General features: G+C 43.9%; 1 protein-coding gene across 2 annotated transcripts; it reads left to right on the top strand.

Annotated features, from left to right (window-relative positions):
• Positions 1–1,393: 1,393 nt before the first annotated feature.
• Positions 1,394–27,599, top strand: LOC139371300 (inhibitor of nuclear factor kappa B kinase subunit epsilon). Of its 2 annotated transcripts, XR_011627219.1 has the most exons (22): positions 1,454–1,574; positions 4,573–4,699; positions 8,171–8,308; positions 8,472–8,601; positions 8,708–8,889; positions 9,193–9,353; positions 9,557–9,667; positions 16,236–16,415; positions 16,539–16,735; positions 19,214–19,272; positions 19,439–19,530; positions 19,619–19,720; positions 21,584–21,641; positions 21,770–21,882; positions 22,022–22,098; positions 22,284–22,323; positions 22,397–22,498; positions 24,811–24,907; positions 25,176–25,270; positions 25,417–25,488; positions 26,109–26,223; positions 26,300–26,316. XR_011627219.1 is itself a non-coding variant. In XM_071111609.1 (21 exons), the coding sequence occupies exons 2-21, from the start codon at positions 4,598–4,600 to the stop codon at positions 26,170–26,172; spliced, it is 2,172 nt and encodes a 723-aa protein (XP_070967710.1). In that variant the 5' UTR covers positions 1,394–1,574; positions 4,573–4,597; the 3' UTR covers positions 26,173–27,599. The 2 variants fall into 2 exon arrangements, 1 of the variants encoding a protein (XP_070967710.1); XM_071111609.1 differs by having other exon boundaries at positions 1,394–1,574; positions 26,109–27,599.
• The last annotated feature ends 183 nt before the right edge of the window (positions 27,600–27,782 follow it).

The raw sequence follows: 27,782 nt of genomic DNA, 5'->3' as shown, positions 1-27,782 counted from the left end.
GTCTGAGACCAGGATATTTAATGTCAGGATTTCGAGATCCCTGAGGCTAGAAAAGCAGCAGACACCTCTTCCTATCACCCTGCTCTCTCTGTACGTTTCTCCTCCTAGCATTCTGCCTCTCTTCCCACAGACACACTAATATCCCTCTGTGTGGTTCCTTCCTTATTCCTTCCTCCCCGCGATGCAGGTATATACTTGTATTATTGCATTCCCAAATGATCTGTAACAAGGGATTCATTCTAATTGTAATGTTTTATCTCTGTGTGTGTATTTTAAGATGTATTTTACATTGTGTTGCTCCCCTTACCTCATCTTAGCAACTGGAGCGATTGTGCGTGTGCGTGTGTGGGGTAGGGCGAATAGGCATTAACACACACGTCATATGAACATACACTCATGGGTAATGCTTTGCGGTTGGTGTCTGTGTTATCCTGGCTTTGTTGTATCGGAGCTAGGAGCCTCAGTCTCCACACCGTATTATCAGTTGAGCTCAAATCAATCATCATGCACTTAAAATGACATGGTGTGCTCCAGGACTGATTGAGTGAGGATGATTTTATTACGATTAACTATTGTTAAATATGCATTTCTTGTCCATTTGGAAACACAAGATCTAAAAAAGGACTGTAATGTCAAATATATGTATAGTTGCCTCTGTATTATGGAGAATCCTGTGTTAAGATGTACTTTGTATATACAATGTTGTACATTACAGAGGTACACTCTTTTTCTGGTACAATATTGTACAGTAATAGCAATAGTAGTTTAATCAAATAGTCCTTATATAATTCTATGTGTAGTTCTTGTAGTAGACTTTTTTTAAATAAACATTGCTTGCTATAAAGTTGTCTGCGTTGTTGTGGAGATTATGATGACAGTGATAATGGTGATGATGATGATGATGATGATGATGATGGTGGATTGCACGCATCTGGTTCTCTGACTCTCACTCACTCACACACACACACACACACACACACACACACATGGATGAGACTCTTGTCCCATTGACCACACTTGTGACTTCAGAGATCTGCTTCCACAGGGCTTTACTGACAGGGTTCTTTCTTGTCTCCTCCTCGATTCTTCTACAACAACAATCAGGATGTGGTTTGAGACATCCTACTAGAGACAAGGTTTGTTCTATTTGCCTATAATTGAAAAGGAAACCTTGAGGAACACCCCTTACAGTTATTTTTAATAGTCCAGGCCTGGAATTCATCAACAATGTGAATATTATTATCTGTGCTTCTCCAACCAAGATGATAAAACTGGAAGTATCCAATAAATGAAATTACATTGAGCGCTATGGGTGTAGTACATAATATAAGCCACTAGATATCGCCAGAGCTTAACTGTAAAGTAAACTGGTGCACAACTCGGAAGTTACAGCACTGAATCGAAACTTGCATAGAATGCACAGACTGTAGTTGCATTTCCGCCGAAATCTTCCAAGATTCAGTGACGGAGAATAGGTGAGGTTGCCATCTGTTTTTTCGGGAAACATCAGCGAAATGTAGCAGATTGTGGATGCAAAGAGTTCAAATTTGTCCCTGTGACGAAAAACGAGACAGGTAGGCTACCTTTTATTCAAGACATCGAACCTTGAACTTCAGTTTTGGCAAGTTTGTTCCCCTATCCGTTTTTAAACACACACATTGTCTTTAGTAATGTGTAGTAAATCTTCTTCTTTTTTATGACTAAACCCTGTCACAAAGCCCAGGGAGTGTACCTCACAACACCTAACTGGTCTCAGCTGTCCAGGACATTACAGTGTTAATCTTCGTTTTCAACAGATGTGTATCAACATCGACAGGCCCTACCATAGACCGTATGATTAGGGACAGTGGAATGTATCTACAGGTAGCCTGTTATCTATTCACTTCACATTTTGGGAACTTGAACTTCTTGGATCAGCTTTAGTATTGCAGATAGATTATTGCTTCCTTCAATGTAATTGTCTGTATTTCCAATCCCCCATATATTTTGGGGTTAAATATATCTATCGATATACATACATAAACATACCGATATATATATATACATATATCGGTATGAGGAATGGGCCAAAATTCACCCAACTTATTGTGGGACGCTTGTGGAAGGCTACCCGAAATGTTTGACCCAAGTTCTTCCACAAGCGTCACACACACATATCTACATAGGCATACAGAGGTGTTTTATAAGTAACCATCACTCCTGTGTTAAAATGGCACATTGTGTTAGCTAATCCAAGTTTATAATTTTCAAAGGCTAATTGACCATTAGTCAACCATTAGTACACTACCCTCCAAACTTTTGAACGGTAGTGTACATACATCCATATACAGTTGAAGTCGGAAGATTACATACCCCTTAGCCAAATACATTTAAACTCAGTTTTTCACAATTCCTGACATTTAATCCTAGTAATAATTTCTTGTCTTAGGTCAGTTAGGATCACCACTTTATTTTAAGAATGTGAAATGTCAGTATAATAGTAGAGAGAATTATTTATTTCAGCTTTTATTTTTTTTATCACATTCCCAGTTGGTCAGAAGTTTACATACACTCAATTAGTATTTGGTAGCATTGCCTTTTAATTGTTGAACTTGGGTCAAACATTTCAGGTAGCCTTCCGCAAGCTTCTCACAATAAATTGGGTGAATTTTGTCCCATTCCTCCTGACAGAGCTGGTGTAACTGAGTCAGGTTTGTAGGCCTCCTTGCTCGCACACGCTTTTTCAGTTCTGCCCACACGTTTTCTATAGGATTGCAGTCAGGGCTTTGTGATGGCCACTCCAATACCTTGACTTTGTTGTCCTTAAGCCATTTTGCCTCAACTTTAGAAGTATGCTTGGGGTCATTGTCCATTTAGAAGAACCATTTGCGACCAAGTATCTTCCTGAGTGATGTCATGAGATGTTGCTTCAGTATATCCACATAATTTTCCTCCCTCATGATGCCATCTATTTTGTGAAGTGCATCAGTCCCTCCTGCAGCAAAACACCCCCACAACATGATGCTGCCACCCCCGTGCTTCACAGTTGGGATGGTGTTCTTCGGCTTGCAAGCATCCTCCAAACATGACAATGGTCATTATGGCCAAACAGTTCAGTTCTGATTTTTGTGTCATCAGACCAGAGGACATTTCTCAAAAAGTACAATCTTTGTCCCCATTAGCAGTTGGGAACCGTAGTCAGGCTTTTTTATGACGATTTTGGAGCAGTGGCTTCTTCCTTGCTGAGCGGCCTTTCAGGTTATGTCGATATGGATATAGATACATTTGTACCGGTTTCCTCCAGCATCTTCACAAGGTCCTTTGCTGTTGTTCTGGGATTGATATGCACTTTTTGCACTAAGGTACATTCCTGAGCGGTATGACGGCTGCGTGGTCCCATGGTGTTTATACTTGCAAACTATTGTTTGTACAGATGAACGTGGTACCTTCAGGCGTTTGGAAATTGCTCCCAAGGATGAACCCGTCTTGTGGAGGTCTACAATTTTTTTTCTGAGATCTTGGCTGATTTCTTTTGATTTTCCCATGATGTCAAGGAAAGAGGCACTGACTTTTTTATTTTACCTTTATTTAACTAGGCAAGGCAGTTAAGAACAAATTCTTATTTTCAATGACGGGTTAACTGCCTGTTCAGGGGCAGAACAACAGATTTGTACCTTGTCAGCTCGGGGGTTTGAACTTGCAACCTTCTGGTTACTAGTCCAACGCTCTAACCACTAGGCTACCCTGCCGCCCCGTTGAAGGTAGGCCTTGAAGTACATCCACAGGTACACCTCCAATTGACTCAAATGACGTCAATTAGCCTGTCAGAAGCTTCTAAAGCCAAGACATCATTTTCTGGAATTTTCCAAGCTGTTTAAAGGCACAGTCAACTTAGTGTATGTAAACTTCTGACCCACTGGAATTGTGATACAGTGAATTATAAGTGAAATAATCTGTCTGTAAACAATTGTTGGAAAATGTACTTGTGTCGTGCACAAAGTAGATGTCCTAACCAACTTGCCAAAACTATAGTTTGTTAATTAACTAGACATTTGTGGAGTGGTTGAACAATGAGTTTTAATGACTCCAACATAAGTGTGTGTAAACTTCCAACTTCAACTGTATACACATACACACTTTTTTAATATACCTTCCTTTATTGTTCCCCAAACCCTACCACCCCTCCCCCAATTGCAGTCAACTCATAAACAATAACACTTAGGCTTCTGCTTCCAGCTTATACTTACAATGCACATTTTACAGACAATCTATTTAACAATAGTTATATTTTGTTTGTTTTTAGTCCTGGCCTCTATTTCTGATGTCCATCCAGTTTGATTTCTATTTGCCATATATTTATATCTGTGCTATTTCACAAAAGTTCTGAATCTATATTTGAGCTATAACTTGAACTTCTCCCCCCTTGTTGTTTACCTTTCTGACCAGAGAGAAGTCCACATTACCTCTGACTTTATATGAACCCCACCCCTTGACTCTCCATTCCACACCAACATCCTGTGAATAGTTTTTATTCTGAATAGAAGGTATGTTTCAGTTCTTGACTCATGGCCTTCTGTATATTCCCTACTGCAGCCAATCAGACTTCTCCCGGCTGTAGATGACAGAGAAGATGACTGCGAGCACAGCCAACTACCTGTGGTCTTTGGGAGATGTGCTTGGTCAGGGGGCCACAGCCAGTGTCTACAAGGCCCGCAACAAGGTAGGACTCTAAACTCACCCTTACAACAAAAAGATTGTTGTGAGCTAGGTGCAGTGGCAACGCTTCATTCAGGGCAGTTGGGGCCGAGCTGTTTAGCAAAAATAATTCAATAATCATAATTGGGTTATTAAAGCCACATATAATACATTTTTTGCTTTCTTGAGTAAGGCAACTCCAACATGCAGGTGTTTCACCGTAGCTCAGTGCTTTCTGTGGTGGTGGGGCAGCCAGCGGAAAATACGACGCGTAGGGTTTGGTAATGTTCTCTAGTTGTGCCATGATTGGCTCAGTGTTCTGTCACTCATGGGAACACTAGGTCACTGAAAATTATATGGGTAGAGCTTGAAAATTCAAGCCCCTTGGGTGCTGCCATAGACTTACATTAAAAGTGCCCATCCAGGGCCCCCTGAGTGGCTCAGTAGTCTAAGGCACTGCATCACAGTGTCAAATCAAATGTTATTTGTCACATACACATGGTTAGCAGATGTTAATGCGAGTGTAGTGAAATGCTTGTGCTTCTAGTTCCGACCAGGCAGTAATATCTAACAAGTAATCTAACAATTTCACAACAACTACCTTATACACACAAGTGTTTTTTATTTTTTTATTTCACCTTTATTTAACCAGGTAGGCCAGTTGAGAACAAGTTCTCATTTACAACTGTGACCTGGCCAAGATAAAGCAAAGCAGTGTGACACAGACAACAACACAGAGTTACACATGGAGTAAACAATAACACAATAAACAAATCAATGACACAGTAGAAAAAAAGAAAGTCTATATACAGTGTGTGCATGAGGCATGAGGAGGTAGGCAATAAATAGGCCATAGTAGCGAATAGTTACAATTTAGCAGATTAACACTGGAGTGATAAATGAGCAGATGATGACGTGCTTCTACACCTGTATTGCTTGCTGTTTGGGGTTTTAGGCTGGGTTTCTGTATAGCACTTTGAGATATCAGCTGATGTACGAAGGGCTATGTAAATAAATTTGATTTGATTTGATGATGTGCAGGTAGAGATACTGGTGTGCAAAAGAGCAGAAAAGTAAATAAAATAAAAACAGTATGGGGATGAGGTAGGTAAATAGGGTGGGCTATTTACAGATGGACTATGTACAGCTGCAGCGATCGGTTAGCTGCTCAGAGAGTTGATGTTTAAAGTTGGTGAGGGAAATAAAAGTCTCAAACTTCAGCGATTTTTGCAATTCATTCCAGTCACTGGCAGCAGAGAACTGGAAGGTAAGGCGGCCAAATGGGGTGTTGGCTTTGGGGATGATCAGTGAGATATATCTGCTGGAACGTGTGCTACGGGTGGGTGTTGTTATCGTGACCAGTGAACTGAGATAAGGCGGAGCTTTACCTAGCATAGACTTATAGATGACCTGGAGCCAGTGGGTCTGGCGACGAACAAATAGTTATATTGACTAAATCTGTCCTAACTCGCTCATTAATGTCTTAATCTAAATTACAGATTGCCTCTAATCCGCTTGTCGTCCCCTTATGCCATAGTTTGTACATCTTAATTGTCAGTAGAAACCACATTTGTTTAAGCAAGTCAGTCATATCAGCTATGTTTTTTAAAGGCAGTAAATGAGCCTGAATGAACTGTTTCGCTGCCAGACAAGGCTCTGCTGATAGCCAGGTGTAACAGTGGTAAAGATTCACTCCATGTTGCTGAAAGGAAAGCTCAGCTGTCAGGCCAAGCTAGACAAGCATTTGTGTAAGTTTATCGATAGCCTAGCATAGCATTTTGTCCAGCTAGCAGCAGGTAACTTGGTCACGGAAATCAGAAAAGCAATCAAATTAAATTGTTTACCTTTGATGAGCTTCGGATGTTTTCATGTTCCCTTTTTCCCAAAATATTATTTTTGTAGGCGAAATAGCACTGTTTGTTCTTCACGTTTGGCTGAGAAATCGCCCGGAAATTGCAGTCACGAAAACGGCGAAAAATATTCCAAATTAGCTTCATAATATCGACAGAAACATGGCAAACGTTGTTTATAATCAATCCTCAAGGTGTTTTTCAAATATCTATTCGATAATATATCCATCGGGACAATTAGTTTTTCAGTAGGACCGATTGGAGTAATGGCTACCTTTGTATTTTACGTGGGAATCTCTCTGGGAGCATCAGGTGACCACTTGCGCAATGTAGCTGCTTATGGGTATTCTTCAACATAAATGCGTAAAACTACGTCACAATGCTGTAGACACCTTGGGGAATACGGAGAAAAAGTAATCTGGTTGATAGCCCATTCACTGCTCAATAGGGACGCATTGGAACGCAGAGCTTTCAAAACATGGGGCACTTCCGGATTTTCTCAGGCTTTCGCCTGCAACATCAGTTCTGTTATACTCACAGACAATATTTTTTACAGTTTTGGAAACTTTTTAGAGTGTTTTCTATCCTAAGCTGTCAATTATATGCATATTCTAGCATCTTGTCCTGACAAAATATCCCGTTTACTACGGGAATGTTTTTTTTCCAAAAATGAAAATACTGCCCCCTAGTCACAAAAGGTTAAGTAAATCAATCATTCATTTATTAATGCAATTGCATACAGAAGTTGACAACAGGAACATATCACGCATGTTTCTGAGTAAGTTCTGCAAAATATGAAAGGGTCCCAGTTGTTTTATTATGCTTGCAGTCAATCCATAGTGATGTCACTGCCAATGTCATTACCGTCTACTCATGAGACCAGGCCCATGCCTACACAGCTATACAAACAAGAGTCTCTTATCTCTTTCACTCCCCTGCAGAGTTCTGTGTCTCTGCATCTCTTTTACCTTTGACACATCTCTCAGACTGTTTTTATAAGAAGCAGAGACTAGAAAAGTACTGTGGAACAATATTAAACTTTATAATGTATATATATTATTAACCTGTAGTCTAGAACCCTATAAATGTAAGGGGGTCTTATAACCCTTCCCCTTCTATTAATACAACATAAGCATAATCAATTATTATAATACATCAAACATTCGGTACAGCCCCTATCATGACCCAAAGGTGAACCCAACAACGCTATATACCATTATACGCGTCAGCACCTCCCCACAGACTACATTGTTACGCACATCAGCATACGCCCACACACACCAATTCAGTACATCAAAGAAAAATCTAACTAGATCAAAAACTTCAGAGTGAATGAGATGTCATCCCATCTCAACTTTGAGGTGTAGGCCACTTCTTACACGGAACATATCTTCACTGTGATAACCTAGCATGTCTATCATGGAGCCCAATGGTAACACTGTAAACTTATGACAACTACATAACAATGTCATATGACAAAAAAAGATGATAACTATAACTTTTTATAACTGTGTGTGTGTGTGTGTCTGTGTGTGTCCGTGTGTGTGTGTGTCCGTGTGTGTGTGTGTCCGTGTGTGTGTGTGTGTCCGTGTGTGTGTGTCCGTGCGTGTCCGTGTGTCCGTGTGTGTGTGTGTGTCCGTGTGTAGAGGACAGGGGAGCAGGTTGCGGTGAAGGTGTTTAACCCTTTGAGCTACAGCCGTCCGTACGAGGTTCAGATGAGAGAGTTTGAAATGCTCAGGAGACTCAACCACAACAACATCGTCAAGCTCTTCTCTGTGGAGGAGGTGAGGAGGAGACGAGTTAAGGACGGGAGAGGGGAGAGTTGGGGTGGGAAGGGGGAGGAGATAATGAGTGAGGAGAAGACTTATATTAGTCTGTATGTAGTCTGCCGTTTCAACTCTCCCTTGTATTTATGTATTAACTCTCTCTGTCTCTCTTTCTCTCTAGCTGAGCAATAAACAAAAGGTGTTGGTGATGGAGTATTGTTCAGGAGGCAGTCTGCTCAGTCTGCTGGAAGAGCCAGAGAACACCTTCGGTCTGCCTGAGACAGAGTTCCTCATAGTACTACAGTGTGTGGGTGTGTGAGGAGGGGTAGAGAGGTTAGGGGCCTGGGGATGAGGGGAGAAGTTAGTCATCGTCCCCCCCCAATTAATGGAATGAACCATTCCTCCTATTTCTTCTAGTGCAAGGGATGAACCATCTGCGTGAGAACGGGGTGGTGCACCGGGACATTAAGCCTGGGAACATCATGCGTCAGGTGGGAGAGGACGGGAGGTCTGTCTATAAGCTAACAGACTTCGGAGCGGCCAGAAAACTAGAGAATGAAGAGACGTTTGTCTCCATCTACGGAACAGAGGAATACCTGGTGAGAGAGAGGGATAGGAGAGGAGAGGTAGTGGAGGAGAGAAGACAAGGAGGGTATGGAGAGGGAGGGGAGATTTAATGTCTTCTGGGATGTATGAGCCTGCAGTGTTTCATGTGCCTCAGCAGATAACATAAGTTAGGGCAGGCTATGGTGTGTGTTATTGAGCTTCTCTCTCTCTCTGTGTGTGTGTGTGTGTGTGTGTAGCACCCAGACATGTATGAGCGTGCAGTACTGCGTAGGCCCCATCACAAAGCCTATGGTGTGTGTTATTGAGCTTCTCTCTCTCTCTGTGTGTGTGTGTAGCACCCAGACATGTATGAGCGTGCAGTACTGCGTAGGCCCCAGCACAAGGCCTATGGTGTGAGTGTTGACCTGTGGAGTATTGGAGTGACGTTTTACCACGCTGCCGCTGGTTCTTTACCCTTCACACCCTACGGAGGACCCCGCAGGAACAAACCCACCATGTAAGTCTCTGTGTGGTGTGTTTCATAGATTCAACAGTAGGTGTGCATGTCATTACTTTGTTGAAATGGTCTAATAATTGCTCTTTTATTTCCTTGGGATTAGTCTAAACAAACACAGCAACAGCTGAAATAGGAGTGTAAAATAAAGAGCTAGCGTCTTCTCCTCTCTCTGCTCCCCCTCTTCCCCTGTCTGTGACGTGCAGGTTTAAGATCACCAAAGAGAAGCCAGTAGGGGCCATTGCTGGAGTTCAGAAGGTCAACGACGGACTTATAGAGTGGAGCTACCAGCTACCAAACAGCTGCCTGCTCTCAAAGTCAGTACCTTTGTGTTAGGATCCCCATTAGCCAACGCCAATGGAGACAGCTAGTCTTACTGGGGCCCGACATATTACAGACAAAAGACTTTACAATTTACAAACATTTAAAAACATTAACATGTAGTGTGTGTGTATTTGAGGGGTGGCAGGTAGCCTAGTGGTTAGAGCGTTGGGCCAGTAACCGAAAGGTTACTGAGATCAAATCCCCAAGCTGCCAAGATAAAAATCTGTCATTCTGCCCCTGAACAAGGCAGACATCAGACCCCTACTCTACTACCACATATCTACAACACAAAATCCATATGTATGTGTGTAAAGCAGGGGGTGTATAGCAACTTGTTCCATTTCCACATGATTCATTACAAGATTTAGTAGAGGAATTTTAGTGAATGATTTGTCCCAAATACAATGCTTTTAGTTTTTTAAATATTTAGGACATCCTTGCCACCCACTGTTGCAGTCATTTCAGTCGCTGCAGTAGCTGACATGTATAGTGTTGAGTCATTCGCATACATTTGAAGTTGGAAGTTTACATACACTTAGGTTGGAGTCATTAAAACTAGTTTTTCAACCACTCCACAATTTTCTTGTTAACACACTATAGTTTTGGCAAGTCGGTTAGGACATCTACTTTGTGCACGACACAAGTAATTTTTCCAATAATTGTTTACAGACAGATTATTTCACTTATAATTCACTGTATCACAATTCCAGTCGTCAGAAGTTTACATACAATAAGTTGACTGTGCCTTTAAACAGCTTGGAAAATTCCAGAAAATGATGTCATGGCTTTAGAAGCTTCTGATAGGCTAATTGACATCATTTCAGTCAATTGGAGGTGTACCTGTGGATGTATTTCAAGGCCTACCTTCAAACTCAGTGCCTCTTTGCTTGACATCATGGGAAAATCAAAAGAAATCAGCCAAGACCTCAGAAAAAACATTGTAGACCTCCACAAGTCTGGTTCATCCTTGGGAGCAATTTCCAAATGCCTGAAGGTACGTTTGGTACATCTGTACAAATAATAGTATTCAAGTATAAACACCATGGGACCACGCAGCCGTCATACTGCTCAGGAAGAAGACGCGTTATGTCTAGAGATTAACGTACTTTGGTGCGAAAAGTTCAAATCAATCCCAGAACAGCAGCAAAGGACCTTGTGAAGATGCTGGAGGAAACAGGTACAAAAGTATCTTTATCCACAGTAAAACGAGTCCTATATCGACATAACCTGAAAGGCCGCTCAGCAAGGAAGAAGCCACTGCTCCAAAACCGCCATAAAAAAGCCAGACTATGTTTTGCAACTGCACATGGGGACAAAGATCGTACTTTTTTGAGAAATATCCTCTGGTCTGATGAAACAAAAATATAACTTTTTGGCCATAATGACCATCGTCATGTTTGGAGGAAAAAGGGGGAGGCTTGCAATCCGAAGAACACCATCCCAACTGTGAAGCACGGGGGTGGCAGCATCATGTGGGGGTGCTTTGCTGCAGGAGGGACTGGTGCTCTTCACAAAATAGATGGTGTCATGAGGGAGGAAAATTATGTGGATATATTGAAGCAACATCTCAAGACATCAGTCAGGAAGTTAAAGCTTGGTCGCAAATGGGTCTTCCAAATGGACAATGACCCCAAGCATACTTCTAAGTTGTGGCCAAATGGCTTAAGGACAGCAAAGTCAAAGTATTGGAGGGGCCATCCCAAGTCTTGACCTCAATCCTATAGAAAATGTGTGGGCAGAACTGAAAAAGCATGTGCGAGCAAGGAGGCCTACAAACCTGATTCATTTACACCAGCTCTGTTAGGAGGAATGGGACAAAATTTTGGGTAGCCTTGTGGAAGGCTCCCCGAAACATTTGACCCAAATTAAACAATTTATAGGCAATATTACCACATACTAATTGAGTGTATGTAAACTTCTGACCCACTGGGAATGTGATTAATTTTTTTTCACCTTTATTTAGCCAGCCAGGTAGGCTAGTTGAGAACAAGTTCTCATTTGCAACTGCGACCTGGCCAAGATAAAGCGTAGCAATTCGACACATACAACAACACAGAGTTACACATGGAATAAACAAAACCTAGTCAATAATACAGTAGAACAAAATAAAACAAAAAGTACAGTGAGTGCAAATGAGGTAAGTTAAGGAAATAAATAGGCCATGTGTCACGTATTAACAAGGTAGGTGGAATCAAGCGCAGAGAGCAGGTGCAGTGAGTCGATAGTTTATTCTCCGGAACAAACACTGAAAACCCGAAAACAGGGTGAAATAATCCAACACAGGATTAAGATATATCGGAGCAAATAGCACAATACGTAATCACTAAAATACATGAAACCAAAACAATCCCGCACGAAACAAGGGCGGGACAACCTACTATAAATAAGGACGTCAATAAACTAAAATACACACAGGTGAAACTAATAAGACAAAACCAACAGACAAACGAAAAAGGGATCGATGGTGGCTAGTAGGACGGTGACGACGACCGCCGAGCACCGCCCGAACAGGCAGGGGAGCCAACTTCGGCGGAAGTCGTGACACCATGGTGGCGAAGTAATTACAATATAGCAATTAAACACTGGAATGGTAGATCGGCAGAAGATGAATGTACTGGGGTGCAAAGGAGCTAAATAAATAAATACCAGTATGGGGATGAGATAGGTAGATATATGGGCTGTTTACAGATGGGCTATGTACATGTGCAGTGATCTGTAAGCTGCTCTGACAGCTGGTGCTTAAAGCTAGTGAGGGAGATGTGAGTCTCCAGCTTCATATATTTTTGCAATTCATTCCAGTCATGGGCAGCAGAGAACTGGAAGGAAAGATGACCAAAGGAGGAATTTGCTTTGCGGGTGACCAGTGAGATATACCTGCTGGAGCGCGTGCTACGAGTGGGTGCTGCTATGATGACCAGTGAGCTGAGATAAGGCGGGGCTTTACCTAGCAGAGACTTGTAGATAACCTGTAGCCACTGGGTTTGGCGACGAGTATGAAGCGAGTGCCAACCAACGAGAGCGTACAGGTCGCAGTGGTGGGTAGTGTATGGGGCTTTGGTGACAAAACGGATGGCACTGTGATAGACTGCATCCAGTTTGCTGGGTAGAGTGTTGGAGGCTATTTTATAGATGACATCACCGAAGTCGAGAATCGGTAGGATGGTCAGTTTTACGAGGGTATGTTTGGCAGCATGAGTGAAGGATGCTTTGTTACGATATAGGAAGCCGATTCTAGATTTAATTTTGGATTGGAGATGCTTAATGTGAGTCTGGAAGGAGAGTTTACAGGCTTACCAGACACCCAGGTATTTGTAGTTGTCCACGTATTCTAAGTCAGAGCCGTCCAGAGTAGTGATGCTGGAAGGGCGAGCAGGTGTGGGCAGTGATCGATTGAATAGCATGCATTTAGTTTTACTTGCGTTTTAAGAGCAGTTGGAGGCCACGGAAGGAGAGTTGTATGGCATTGAAGCTCGTCTGGAGGTTAGTTAACACAGTGTCCAAGGAGGGGCCAGAAGTATACAGAATGGTGTCGTCTGCGTAGAGGTGGATCAGAGAATCACCAGCAGCAAGAGCAACATCATTGATGTATACAGAAAAGAGAGTCGATCTGAGAATTGAACCCTGTGGCACACCCATAGAGACTGTCAGAGGTCCGGACAACGGGCCCTCCGATTTGACACACTGAACTCTATCAGAGAAGTAGTTGGTAAACCAGGCGAGGCAATCATTTGAGAAACCAAGGCTGTCGAGTCTGCCAATCAGAATGTTGTGATTGACAGAGTCGAAAACCTTGGCCAGGTCGATGACTACGGCTGCACAGTAATGTCTCTTATCGATGACGGTTATGATGTCGTTTAGAACTTTGAGCGTGACTGAGGTGCACCCATGACCAGCTCTGAAACCAGATTGCATAGCGGAGAAGGTATGGTGGGATTCAAAATGGTCAGTAATCTGTTTGTTAAATTGGCTTTCGAAGACCTTAGAAAGACAGGGGAGAATAGATATAGGTCTGTGGCAGTTTGGGTCTAGAGTGTCACCCCCTTTGAAGAGTGGGATGACCGTGGCAGCTTTCCAATCTTTGGGAATCTCAGACGATACGAAAGAGAGGTTGAACAGGCTAGTAATAGCGGTTGCAACAATTTCTGCAGATAAGTTTAGAAAGAGAGGGTCCAGATTGTCTAGCCCGGCTGATTTGTAGGGGTCCAGATTTTGCAGCTCTTTCAGAAAATCAGCTATCTGGATTTGGGTAAAGGAGAAATGGTGGGGGCTTTGGCGGGTTGCTGTGGAGGGTGCCGGGCAGTTAACCGGGGTAGGGGTAGCCATGTGGAAAGCATGGCCAGCTGTAGAGAAATGCTTATTGAAATTCTCAATTATAGTGGATTTATCGGTGGTGACAGTGTTTCCTAGCCTCAGAGCAGTGGGCAGCTGGGAGGAGGTGCTCTTATTCTCCATGGACTTTACAGTGTCCCAGAACTTTTTTGAGTTAGCACTACAGGATGCAAATTTCTGTTTGAAAAAGCTTGCCTTAGCTTTTCTAACTGCCTGTGTATATTTGTTCCTAACTTCCCTGAAAAGTTGCATATCACGGGGGCTATTCGATGCTAATGCAGAACGCCACAGGATGTTTTTGTGCTGGTCAAGGGCAGACAGGTCTGGAGTGAACCAATGACTATATCTATTCCTAGTTCAACATTTTTTGAGAGGGGCATGCTTATTTAAGATGGTGAGGAAGGCACTTTTAAAGAATAGCCAGGCATCATCTACTGACGGGATGAGGTCAATGTCATTCCAGGATACCCCGGCCAGGTCGATTAGAAAGGCCTGCTCGCAGAAGTGTTTCAGGGAGCGTTTGACAGTGATGAGGGGTGGTCGTTTGGTCGCAGACCCATTACGGATGCAGGCAATGAGGCAGTGATCGCTGAGATCTTGATTGAAAACAGCAGAGGTGTATTTGGAGGGCGAATTAGTTAGGATGACTATGACTATGAGGGTGCCCGTGTTTACTGATTTGGGGTTGTACCTGGTAGGTTCATTGATAATTTGTGTGAGATTGAGGGCATCAAGCTTTGTTTGTAGGATGGCCGGGGTGTTAAGCATGTCCCAGTTTAGGTCACCTAGTAGCACAAGCTCAGAAGATAGATGGGGTGCAATCAATTCATATATGGTATCGAGGGCACAGCTGGGGGCAGAGGGAGGTCTATAGCAAGCGGCAGCAGTGAAAGACTTGTTTCTGGAAAGGTGAATTTTTATAAGTAGAAGCTCAAATTGTTTGGGTACAGACTTAGCCTACAGAGTTCTGTATTACTATCTATCTTTGCAGTTGATTGCAACAACGCTCCCTTTGGCAGTTATATCTTGGCGGAAAAAGTTATAGTTAGCAATAGAGATTTCAGGGTTTTTGGTGGTTTTCCTAAGCCAGGATTCAGACGCGACTAAGACATCCGGGTTGGCAGAGTGTGCTAAAGCAGTGAGTAAAACAAACTTAGGGAGTAGGCTTCTAATGTTAACAGGAAATAAATAAAAGCTGAAATAAATCATTCTCTATACTATTATTCTGACATTTCACATTCCTAAAATAAAGTGGTGATCCTAACTGACCTAAGACAGGGATTTTCTACTAGGATTAAATGTCAGGAATTGTGAAAAACTGAGTTGAAATGTATTTGGCTAAGATGTATGTAAACTTCCGACTTCAACTGTACATAGACACACAGACTTTTCTCAAAGCCAGTGGCATGTCATTAGTAAAGATTGAAAAAAGTTAGGGCCCTAGACAGCTGCCCTGGGGAATTCCTGATTCTACCTGAATTATGTTGGAGAAGCTCCATTTAAGAACACCCTCTGTGTTCTGTTAGACAGGTAACTCTTTATCCACAATATAGCAGGGAGTGTAAAGCCATAAGACATACGTTTTTCCAGCAGCAGACTATAATTGATAATGTCCAAAGTCGCACTAAAGTCTAACAAAACAGCCCCCATCAATTTCTCGCAACCAATCCTCAGTCATTTGTGTAAGTGCTGTGCTTGTTAAATGTCCTTCCCTTTAAGCGTGCTGAAAGTCTGTTGTCAGTTTGTTTACTGTAAAATAGCATGTGCATCTATCAGTTACACATACATGTCAGTACCTACACACAACAAGTAGGTCACATGGGGAAGAGGCATGGTGCCGTGAGGTGCTGCTTGATTTGTTTTTTGAAACCAGGTTTGCTGTTCACTTGCGCTATATAAGATGGAAGGGAGTTCCATGCACTCATGGCTCTGTATCACAGTTTTATAGTGTGGCTCTGTATCACAGTTTTATAGTGTTACCTTGAATTTGTTCTGGACCTGCGGACTGTGAAAAGGCTCCTGGTGGCATGTCTGGTGGGGTAAGTGTGTGTGTCAATACTGTGTGTAAGTTGACTATGCAAACCATTTGGAATTTCCAACACATTGTTTCTTATTAAAACAAGGTGTCAGTCTTTCCTCAACTCTCAGCCAAGAGAGACTTGTCATAGCGCCTTTAATGAGTGTATCTGAAATTGCAGTTTAACTCTCTCTCTTTCACTCTCTTTTGTATAGGGGTCTGAGGTGTCAGCTAGTCCCAGTGTTAGCTGGGATACTGGAGGCAGACCAGGAGAAGTGTTGGACATTCGACCAGTTCTTTTCTGCCACCACAGAGATACTACAGAGAGTCTCGGTCTATCTGTTCTCCCTGCAACAGGCCACAGCTCACCGCTTATACATTCACCACTACAACACGTGAGTCAAACACGCACACACACATACACACACAAACTTGCCAGTCTATACTCACACACACACCTGTTTTGACCTACACCCACCCTGCCCCCTTCCCACCACCTCTCCCGTCTCGCTCACCAGGGCGGCCATCTTCTGTGAGGAAGTGGCGTCTCAGACAGGGGTGGGGCTGGAGCAACAGCACTTCCTGTTCCTGGGACATGACCTTTCCCTGAAGGGCTCTATGAAGGTGGTCAACTTCCCCTCCACCTCGCCCTCCCAGCCGCTACTTCTGCTTAGTCGCACTCCAGAGACACACGCTGGCCTCCCCTTCAGAGAACGTAAGACACACACACATAAACATTAAGAATACCTGCTCATTCCATGACACAGACTGACCAGGTGAATCCAGGTGAAATCTATGATCCCTTATTGATGTCACTTGTTAAATCCACTTCAATCAGTGTAGATGAAGGGGAGCAGACAGGAGGATTTTTAAGCCTTGAGACAATAGAGATATGGATTATGTGTGTGCCATTCAGAGAGGGAATGGTCAAGACAAAATATTTAAGTACCTTTGAAATCAAATTTTATTTGTCACATACACGTGTTTAGCAGATGTTATTGCGGGTGTAGTGAAATGCTTGTGCTTCTAGTTCCGACAGTGCAGCAAATCTAACAAGTAATATCTAACAATACACCACAAGTACCTAATACACACAAATCTAAGTAAAGGAATGGAATTAAGAATGTATAAATATATGGACGAGCAATGTCAGAGCGGCATAGACTGAGAAACAGTAGAATAGTATAGAATACAGTATATACATATAAGATGAGTAACGCAAGATATGTAAACATGATTAAAGTGGCATTATTAAAGTGACAAGTGATCAATTTATTAAAGTGGCCAATGATTTCAAGTCTGTATGTAGACAGTAGCCTCTGAGTTAGTGATGGCTGTTTAACAGTCTGAGGGCCTTGAGATAGAAGCTGTTTTTCAGTCTCTCGGTTCCAGCTTTCCTGATTCTACCTGAATTATGTTGGAGAAGCTCCATTTAAGAGCTCCATTTAAGAACCTGTACTGACCTCGCCTTCTGGATGATAGCAGGGTGAACAGGCAGTGGCTCAGGTGGTTGTTGTCCTTGATTATCTTTTTATCTACAGGAGGGGGCTGAGCACGCACCCTTGTGGGGCCCCAGTGTTGAGGATCAGCGAAGTGGAGGTGTTGTTTCCTACCTTCACGACCTGGGGGACAGCCCGTCAGGAAGTCCAGGACTCAATTGCACAGGGCAGGGTTCAGACCCAGGGTGTTGAATGCTCAGTTTTAGTCAATGAACAGCATTCGTACATAGGTATTCCTCTTGTCCAGATGGGATAGGGCAGTGTGCAGTGTGATGGTGGTTGCATCGTCTGTGGACCTATTGGGGCGGTAAACAAACTGAAGTGGGTCTAGGGTATCAGGTAGGGTGGAGGTGATATGATCCTTGACTAATCTCTTAAAGCACTTCATGATGACAGAAGTGGTGGCTACGGGGTGATAGTCATTTAGTTCAGTTACCTTAGCTTTCTTGAGAACAGGAACAATGGTGGCCATCTTTAAGCATGTGGGGACAGCAGACTGGGATAGGGAGAGATGGAATATGTCCGTAAACACACCTTGCGAGGGTTAACCCGTTTAAATGTCTTACTCACATCGGCCACGGAGAAGGAGAGCCCTCAGTCCTTGGTAGCGGGCCACGTCGGTGGCACTGTGTTATCCTCAAAGTGGACAAAGAACATGTTAAGCTTGTCTGGGAGCAAGATGTCGGCGTTGCTGGTTTTCTTTCTGTAGTCCATGATTGTCTGTAGACCCTGTCACATGTGTCTGAGCCATTGAATTGCGACTCCACTTTGTCTCTATACTGACGTTTTGCCTGTTTGATTGCCTTACGGAGGGAATGACCGCTCTGTTTGTATTCTGCCATATTCCCAGTCACCTTGCCATGGTTAAATGCGGTGGTTCGCACTTTCAGTTTAGCACGAATGCTGCTATCTAGCCACGGTTTCTGGTTAGGCTAGGTTTTAATAGACACAGTGGGTACAACATCTCCTATACACTTCCTGAAAAACTCAGTCACCATCTCGTTGTACACATCAGTATTATTCTCCGAAGCTACCCGGAACATATCCCAGTCCGCGTGATCAAAACAATCTTGAAGCATGGATTCCTTGAATAGTCCTTAGCACGGGTACTTCCTGTTTGAGTTTCTGCCTATAGGAAGGGGGGGAAATTGGAGTCATGGTCAGATTTGCCGAAAGGAGAGCGGGGGAGGGCCTTGTATGCATCCCGGAAGTTGGAGTAGTAATGGTTGAGGGTTTTTCTGGCGCGAGTGCTACAGTCTGATAGGATTTGGGAAGCCTTTTCCTCAAATTTGTTTTGTTGAAATTCCCAGCTACAATAAATGTGGCCTCAGGATATGTGGTTTCCAGTTTGCATAAAGTCCAGTGAAGTTCCTTGAGGGCCGTCGTGGTATTGGCTTGAGGGGGATATACATGGCTGTGACAATAACCAAAGATAATTATCTTGGGAGATAATACAGTCGACATTTGATTGTGAGGTATTCTAGTTCGGATGAACAAAAGAACTTGAGTTCCTGTTATTACAATTACATGGGGTATGGTAGCATCCCTGTGGAACGCTATTGGCACCTTGTAGACTATTCCCCAACGAATTGAGGCTGTTCTGAAGCTGTCCTTAATGTTATGTACACTCGGTGTCAATGGATATTGTTATTGATTTAATAAACTATAAATTATGTGTGTTTTGTCCTCTGTAGCTGAGATGCCCAACATCCCATCCCGGTTTGACATTATGGCAGACTATTCTTTCTCCAAGGTAAGTTAGTCATGACATGGGATCCAGCACTGTGTAACCCACTGGAAGAGACAGTTAAAACTCTCAGCTGAATGGTCTGTTGATGGTTGTGTTTTTCTATGTAGTGAATCAGTCTCTTTACTCACCCTCCTCTTTTCTTCCCTCTCTCCCATTCTCCTCTGTCTAGTTGATAGTAGGAGTGGTCTATCAGTACCTGAGGATAGTGCGTTCCTTACACACACACAGAGAACTGTTCCTACATGGATACTACAGCTACATGTGAGACCCACACACACACCGTGAGAACAAACCAGCAACATCCCTTCGATCTGCCATGACCCATGCTCTCCCCTCTCTGTCTACCCAGGGAGAAGGTGGGTAGGGAGTGTGGTGACTCGCTGCTGACTATCAGCATGGTCAACATGAGACTGCACTCCTGCCTCAGTTCTGAGCACAGACTACACACCCTGTGAGTGACCGACAAGACCACATACACACGCTAACATACAAAACACTTACAATCTCAGTCACTGTTACATTGTGAGCAGTGAATACCTAAACCAGTTGTATCTTTACTTTAATTCACCTCTCACCCTCCCTCCTGTCTTCCTCACCTCTCACCCTCCCTCCCTCATGTCCTTCTCTCACCCTCCCTCCCTCATGTCCTCCTCTCACCCTCCCTCCCTCATGTCCTCCTCTCACCCTCCCTCCCTCATGTCCTCCTCTCACCCTCCCTGCCTCCTGTCCACCTCTCACTCTCCCTCCTGTCCACCTCTCACCCTCCCTCCTGTCCACCTCTCACCCTCCCTCCCTCCTGTCCACCTCTCACCCTCCCTCCCTCTTGTCCACCTCTCACCCTCACTCATGTCCTCCTCTCACCCTCCCTCATGTCCACCTCTCACCCTCCCTCATGTCCTCCTCTCACCCTCCCTCCCTCCTGTTCACCTCTCACCCTCCCTCCCTCCTGTCCTCCTCTCACCCTCCCTCCTGTCCTCCTCTCACCCTCACTCATGTCCTCCTCTCACCCTCACTCATGTCCTCCTCTCACCCTCCCTCATGTCCTCCTCTCACCCGCCCTCATGTCCTCCTCTCACCCTCCCTCCCTCCTGTGCTCCTCTCACCCTCCCTCCTGTCCTCCTCTCACCCTCCCTCCTGTCCACCTCTCACCATCCCTCCTGTCTACCTCTCACCCTCCCTCCTCTCACCCTCCCTCCTGTCCACCTCTCACCCTCCCTCCTGTCCTCCTCTCACCCTCCCTCCCTCCTATCCTCCTCTCATCCTCTCACCCTCTCACCCTCATGTCCTTCTCCCTCCCTCATGTCCTCCTCTCACCCTCCCTCCCTCCTGTTCACCTCTCACCCTCCCTCCCTCATGTCCTCCTCTCACCCTCCCTCCCTCATGTCCTCCTCTCACCCTCCCTCCCTCATGTCCTCCTCTCACCCTCCCTCCCTCATGTCCTCCTCTCACCCTTCCTCCCTCATGTCCTCCTCTCACCCTCCCTCCCTCGTCCTCCTCTCACCCTCCCTCCCTTGTCCTCCTCTCACCCTTCCTCCCTCATGTCCTCCTCTCACCCTCCCTCCCTCATGTCCTGGTCTCGTCCTCTCCTCACACCCTCCCTCCCTCCCTCATGTCCTCCTCTCACCCTCCCTCCCTCATGTCCTCCTCTCACCCTCCCTCCCTCCCTCATGTCCTCCTCTCACCTTCCCTCCCTCCCTCGTCCTCCTCTCACCCTTCCTCCCTCGTCCTCCTCTCACCCTTCCTCCCTCGTCCTCCTCTCACCCATCCTCCCTCATGTCCTCCTCTCACCCTCCCTCCCTCCTGTCATCCTCATCCTCACCTCTCACCCTCCCTCCTGTCATCTTCACCTCTCACCCTCCCTCCCTCCTGTCATCCTCATCCTCATGTCCTCCTCTCATCCTCTCCTCACACCCTCCCTCCCTTATGTCCTCCTCTCACCCTCCCTCCCTTGTCCTCCTCTCACCCTTCCTTCCTCGTCCTCCTCTCACCCTCCCTCCCACTGTCCTCCTCATCCTCACCTCTCACCCTTCCTCCCTCGTCCTCCTCTCACCCTCCCTCCCACTGTCCTCCTCATCCTCACCTCTCACCCTCCCTCCTGTCATCCTCACCACCCTCCCTCCCCCTGTCCTCCTCATCCTCACCTCTCACCCTCCCCCTGTCCTCCTCATCCTCACCACTCACCCTCCCTCCTGTCATCCTCACCACCCTCCCTCCCCCTGTCCTCCTCATCCTCACCTCTCATCCTCCCCCCTGTCCTCCTCATCCTCACCTCTCACCCTCCCTCCTGTCCTCCTCTCATCCTCTCGTCTTGCAGAAGACAGTTCCCCCTGCAAGCCCCAGACTCCACTGACGACAGCAAGAAGCTGCGACTGGTGAGAGACATGCCGTTGAAACTGACTGGGGAAGGGTGTTGGGTGGGAGGGAGGATCCTTGACACTGGCTGTGGCTGTCTCTCTTGAGGTTTGGGCTGGTGTTGTTTGTCCTTGTTCACTCCATGTAGATCAGGGAGAACCTGCCAGTGTACGCCGGAGCGATCCGGGAATTCCAGACCCGTCTAGAACACATGCATGTAGAACTGGCCAAACACTCTGAGAATCTGGCTGAGGACAACAGGTGAGACTTTCTTCATCATGTTTACGCCTGTTCCATCTTTATTCACATCTCTACAAGGGCTCGGGCCCAAGGGGTTGCAGTGTGCAGAGTTGGGGTTAAAATGGCATCTGGTGTGAACTCTGACCCCTCACCTCTACAGCATCCAGAAGATGGAGTTCCTCCTGGAGAAGATCATGGCCATCCACCAACAGTACCGCAAGGACCGACTGACTGGAAGTGTGTGTGTGTGTGTGTGTGTGTGTGTGTGTGTGTGTGTGTGTGTGTGTGTGTGTGTGTGTGTGTGTGTGTGTGTGTGTGTGTGTGTGTGTGTGTGTGTGACGTGTGTAACGTGTGTAACGTGTGTAACGTGTGCCTCCTGTGTTTTGAGTGTTTAATAAATGTCTCCCTTGTGATTGTTCTAGAGCTTGCCTACAATGATGAGCAGATACACAAGTTTGAGAAGTGAGTATGTCAGCATTGTTTCTGAGATAAATGTGGTGTGTGTGTGTATCATATTCCTCTCTGTCTCGGCTAGGATCCACCTGTCGTCCCATATAAAGTGTGTGAAGGTTCTGTTTAGAGAGGAATGTCTACAGAAATATCGAGACCTGCTGGACTCCGCATCGACCTGGAGCAGGTTAGACACACACACATACACACACCTTTTAGTGATATCAACTCGCTCCTCACGCTGTTGTGTTGTCAGTGTTCTCTGTTTGTGTGTTGTCAGTGTTCTCTGTTTGTGTGTTGTCAGTGTTCTTTGTGTGTTGTCAGTGTTCTTTGTTTGTGTGTTGTTAGTGTTCTTTATGTGTGTGTTGTCAGTGTTCTTTATGTGTGTGTTGTCAGTGTTCTTTATGTGTGTGTTGTCAGTGTTCTTTATGTGTGTGTTGTCAGTGTTCTTTATGTGTGTGTTGTCAGTGTTCTTTATGTGTGTGTTGTCAGTGTTCTTTATGTGTGTGTTGTCAGTGTTCTTTATTTGTGTGTTGTCAGTGTTCTTTATGTGTGTGTTGTCAGTGTTCTTTATTTGTGTGTTTTCAGTGTTCTTTATGTGTGTGTTGTCAGTGTTCTTTATGTGTGTGTTGTCAGTGTTCTTTATGTGTGTGTTGTCAGTGTTCTTTATGTGTGTGTTGTCAGTGTTCTTTATGTGTGTGTTGTTAGTGTTCTTTATGTGTGTGTTGTCAGTGTTCTTTATGTGTGTGTTGTCAGTGTTCTTTATGTGTGTGTTGTCAGTGTTCTTTATTTGTGTGTTGTCAGTGTTCTTTATGTGTGTGTTGTCAGTGTTCTTTATTTGTGTGTTGTCAGTGTTCTTCATTTGTGTGTTGTCAGTGTTCTTCATTTGTGTGTTGTCAGTGTTCTTTATTTGTGTGTCAGTGTTATTCATTTGTGTGTTGTCAGTGTTCTTTATGTGTGTGTTGTCAGTGTTCTTTATGTGTGTGTTGTCAGTGTTCTTTATGTGTGTGTTGTCAGTGTTCTTTATGTGTGTGTTGTCAGTGTTCTTTATGTGTGTGTTGTCAGTGTTCTTTATGTGTGTGTTGTCAGTGTTCTTTATTTGTGTGTTGTCAGTGTTCCTTATTTGTGTGTTGTCAGTGTTCCTTATTTGTGTGTTGTCAGTGTTCTTTATTTGTGTGTTGTCAGTGTTCTTTATTTGTGTGTTAGTGTTCTTTATTTGTGTGTTGTCAGTGTTCTTTATTTGTGTGTTGTCAGTGTTCTTTATGTGTGTGTTGTCAGTGTTCTTTATTTGTGTGTTGTCAGTGTTCTTTATGTGTGTGTTGTCAGTGTTCTTCATTTGTGTGTTGTCAGTGTTCTTTATTTGTGTGTCAGTGTTATTCATTTGTGTGTTGTCAGTGTTCTTTATGTGTGTGTTGTCAGTGTTCTTTATTTGTGTGTTAGTGTTCTTTATGTGTGTGTTGTCAGTGTTCTTTATTTGTGTGTTGTCAGTGTTCTTTATTTGTGTGTTGTCAGTGTTCTTTATTTGTGTGTTGTCAGTGTTCTTTATGTGTGTGTTGTCAGTGTTCTTTATTTGTGTGTTAGTGTTCTTTATTTGTGTGTTGTCAGTGTTCTTTATGTGTGTGTTGTCAGTGTTCTTTATTTGTGTGTTGTCAGTGTTCTTTATGTGTGTGTTGTCAGTGTTCTTTATTTGTGTGTTGTCAGTGTTCTTTATGTGTGTGTTGTCAGTGTTCTTTATTTGTGTGTTAGTGTTCTTTATTTGTGTGTCAGTGTTATTCATTTGTGTGTTGTCAGTGTTCTTTATGTGTGTGTTGTCAGTGTTCTTTATGTGTGTGTTGTTAGTGTTCTTTATGTGTGTGTTGTCAGTGTTCTTTATGTGTGTGTTGTCAGTGTTCTTTATGTGTGTGTTGTCAGTGTTCTTTATGTGTGTGTTGTCAGTGTTCTTTATGTGTGTGTTGTCAGTGTTCTTTATGTGTGTGTTGTCAGTGTTCTTTATTTGTGTGTTAGTGTTCTTTATTTGTGTGTTGTCAGTGTTCTTTATTTGTGTGTTGTCAGTGTTCTTTATTTGTGTGTTGTCAGTGTTCTTTATTTGTGTGTTAGTGTTCTTTATGTGTGTGTTGTCAGTGTTCTTTATTTGTGTGTTAGTGTTCTTTATTTGTGTGTTAGTGTTATTCATTTGTGTGTTGTCAGTGTTCTTTATTTGTGTGTTGTCAGTGTTCTTTATGTGTGTGTTGTTAGTGTTCTTTATTTGTGTGTTGTCAGTGTTCTTTATGTGTGTGTTGTCAGTGTTCTTTATTTGTGTGTTGTCAGTGTTCTTTATGTGTGTGTTGTCAGTGTTCTTTATTTGTGTGTTGTCAGTGTTCTTTATTTGTGTGTTGTTAGTGTTCTTTATGTGTGTGTTGTCAGTGTTCTTTATGTGTGTGTTGTCAGTGTTCTTTATGTGTGTGTTGTCAGTGTTCTTTATTTGTGTGTTTTCAGTGTTCTTTATTTGTGTGTTTTCAGTGTTCTCCGTGAGATGCAGTGCAGGCTGTCAGACTTTGGCAATTTCTCCCGAGGGCTGATGGGGGACCTGGAGATGTGTGAGGAGCGCCAGAACAAGGTTTTCCCTGAACTATAACAATTGTTTAATAATAAATAAATACAAATATTAAAACAATATATTGATATAGAGAACTATAATAACTATATAATAATTAATAACTGACTATAATAATTGTTTAACAATATTTTTATATTTTATTAAAACAAGATATTGATTGAGGAGGAAAAAATGGTTAATCTTTGACCTCTAATCTCTAGCATCAACCCCACACCAAAAAGCAGCTTTAAAGATAACACTGACCATTGTCCTGCTGTGCTCTCCTCAGTTCCTGGACAGAGTCCTGCTCAGAGTCCAGCCAGGACAGACAGGCCCAGGGTGTCAGGAGGCCACACCCAGGGACAAGGACCACATGGTCCTCAGGTGTGTGTGTGTGTGTGTGTGTGTGTGTGTGTGTGTGTGTGTGTGTGTGTGTGTGTGTGTGTGTGTGTGTGTGTGTGTGTGTGTGTGTGAGATGTGCTTGGCTGCATGTGTGTGTAAACCCCTGTGTTTAATCGGTGTGTGTCCAGGATGCAACAGCTAAAGGAGGAGATGGAGATAGTGGTGAGAGAGTTGCAATCCAACAACAACATCATTGAGAGGTCAGTGGCATTAACCCCCTAACCTTATCCCATAACCCTAACCTTAGCCCCTAACCTCTAACCTCCTAACCTTAGTCCCTAACCTCTAACCTCCTAATCGTAGCCCCTAACCTTAACCTCAGCCCCTAACCCTAATTTCCTAACTTTAGCCCCTAACCTCCTAACTTTAGCCCCTAATCCTAACCTCTAATGTTAACCTCTAACCCCCTAACCTTAGCCCCTAACCTTAGCCCTTAACCTTAACCTCCTAACCTCTAGTCTCCTAACCCTAACCTCTAACCTTACTTTCCTAATCTCCAACCTCCTAAACTAATCTTAACCTCTGACCTTCTAGCCCTAACCTCCTAACCTCTAATCACCTAACCTTAAACTCTAACCCTTAATTCTAACTATAACGCTAACCTCCTATCCGTGCCAAATCTCACACAGTTGGCCCCTCAAGTGTTTCATCTGAAGGACAAACTGTAGCATTGATTATGTCCCAAAATATGTCTCAAATGGCAACCTATTCCCTATATAGTGCACTACTTTTGAAAGGGCCCAACCTTGTGAACTATAAAGGGAATAGGGTGCCCTTATGGGACACGCTTTATTAAGACCTGAATCTTTCTCTTCTGCAGTCTGGGAGCTGTAACCTCTGCAACTATGCTGGAGCCTGATCTACCCAGACCCATCGGACTGTGACCAGACAACCACACACACACACTCAGACAGACAGACAGATTAACAGACAGATTAACAGACAGACAGACAGACAGATGAACAGACAGACAGACGGACGGATGAACAGACAGACGGACGGATGAACAGACAGACAGACAGATGAACAGACAGACAGACAGACAGACAGATGAACAGACAGACAGACAGACAGACGGACGGATGAACAGACAGACAGACGGACGGACGAACGGATGAACAGACAGACAGACGGACGGATGAACAGACAGACGAACAGACAGACAGACAGATGAACAGACAGACGAACAGACAGACAGACAGATGAACAGACAGACAGATGAACAGACAGACGGACGGACAGACAGAAGAGAGAGGGGTAGATAGATTCCCTCATCTACCCAGTGCTCCTGCTGAAATGGGTCAAACGGAAGCTCAGGACCAAGCCAATATGGTCTCATTAGTATGTGTGTACCATGATTAAACCCATAAATGAACCACTGGACGTGTGAAATCATAATGCGATTTAAACATTGAAATGATTTCCCGGCTACAAAGTCACAAGGGAGAACATACAGTGGGTGACATCAGCTGCCTTCAGACATGAAACATGAGGAAATGACATGCAGAGAAACACTGGCAGAGCATACACACATACAGACAGACAGTAACCTGCCAATTGATTAGCTATTTAGCAGTCTTGTTTAGAAGTCTTATGGCTTGGGGGTAGAAGTTGCCGCTTGCCATGCGGTAGAGAGAGGCTGGAGTCTTTGACCATTTTTGGGGCCTTCCTCTGACACGGCCTGGTATAGAGGACCTGGGTGGCAGGGAGCTCGGCCCCAGTGATGTATGGCCATACGTACATATACCCTACCAAGCGGTGATGCAGCCAGTCAAGATGCTCTCGGTAACGTTTTGAGGATTTGAAGGCCCATGACAAATCTTTTCAGCCTCCGGACTTCACTGTGGAATTACTGACTATCTACAACCTCTCAATTTGACTCAGTGCCAACTGGTTTGAGAATGACCGATGAAGAGTAGACTGACAAACAGGAGGTTTTCCTGAGTAAACAAGAAACAACTAAACTCATCACAATGTAAACTAAAGACACTTTAATAATGTGAAAGTGAAAGGTATTTGTGTTTGAGCCTTATGTGTGCGTGGTTGGGTGTTTGTGAGAGGGGTGTTCTGCAAACCATTGGGGGAATTTCTGTCTCGTGGGGAACAAGCTCACTGCGTCATGTGGTTTCTTATAAAACAGATGATGTATTGTGACATGGACATTTTTCTACTTTTCCTAATCCTAACACAGCAGGCTAAATGGTTAGCATTTGTACTTCTTCATAAGCTATGTACGTGGATAGGTTCACTGATGTCTATCCCCATGTTTATAGGTTCAATGTACTGTATGCTAATGGAAACAGAACAAGTTCAGAAGTTCATGGATTTTTGTCTTTGGGCTCAGTCACCAAAAAATTATTCCATAATAATGATTGGAAAGAATGGTGAAAAACAACATATGTCTCATCATCTGTAGCAGTAGTAATATAGTGCAGTAGTAATATAGTACAGTAGTAATATAGTGCAGTAGTAATATAGTGCAGTAGTAATATAG

Source organism: Oncorhynchus clarkii, chromosome 17 (assembly GCF_045791955.1).
Source record: "Oncorhynchus clarkii lewisi isolate Uvic-CL-2024 chromosome 17, UVic_Ocla_1.0, whole genome shotgun sequence".
In the NCBI taxonomy this organism is placed as follows: Eukaryota; Metazoa; Chordata; class Actinopteri; order Salmoniformes; family Salmonidae; genus Oncorhynchus; species Oncorhynchus clarkii.
Note: the sequence above shows the minus strand (reverse complement) of the source record. Positions and strands in the feature narration are given on the sequence as shown.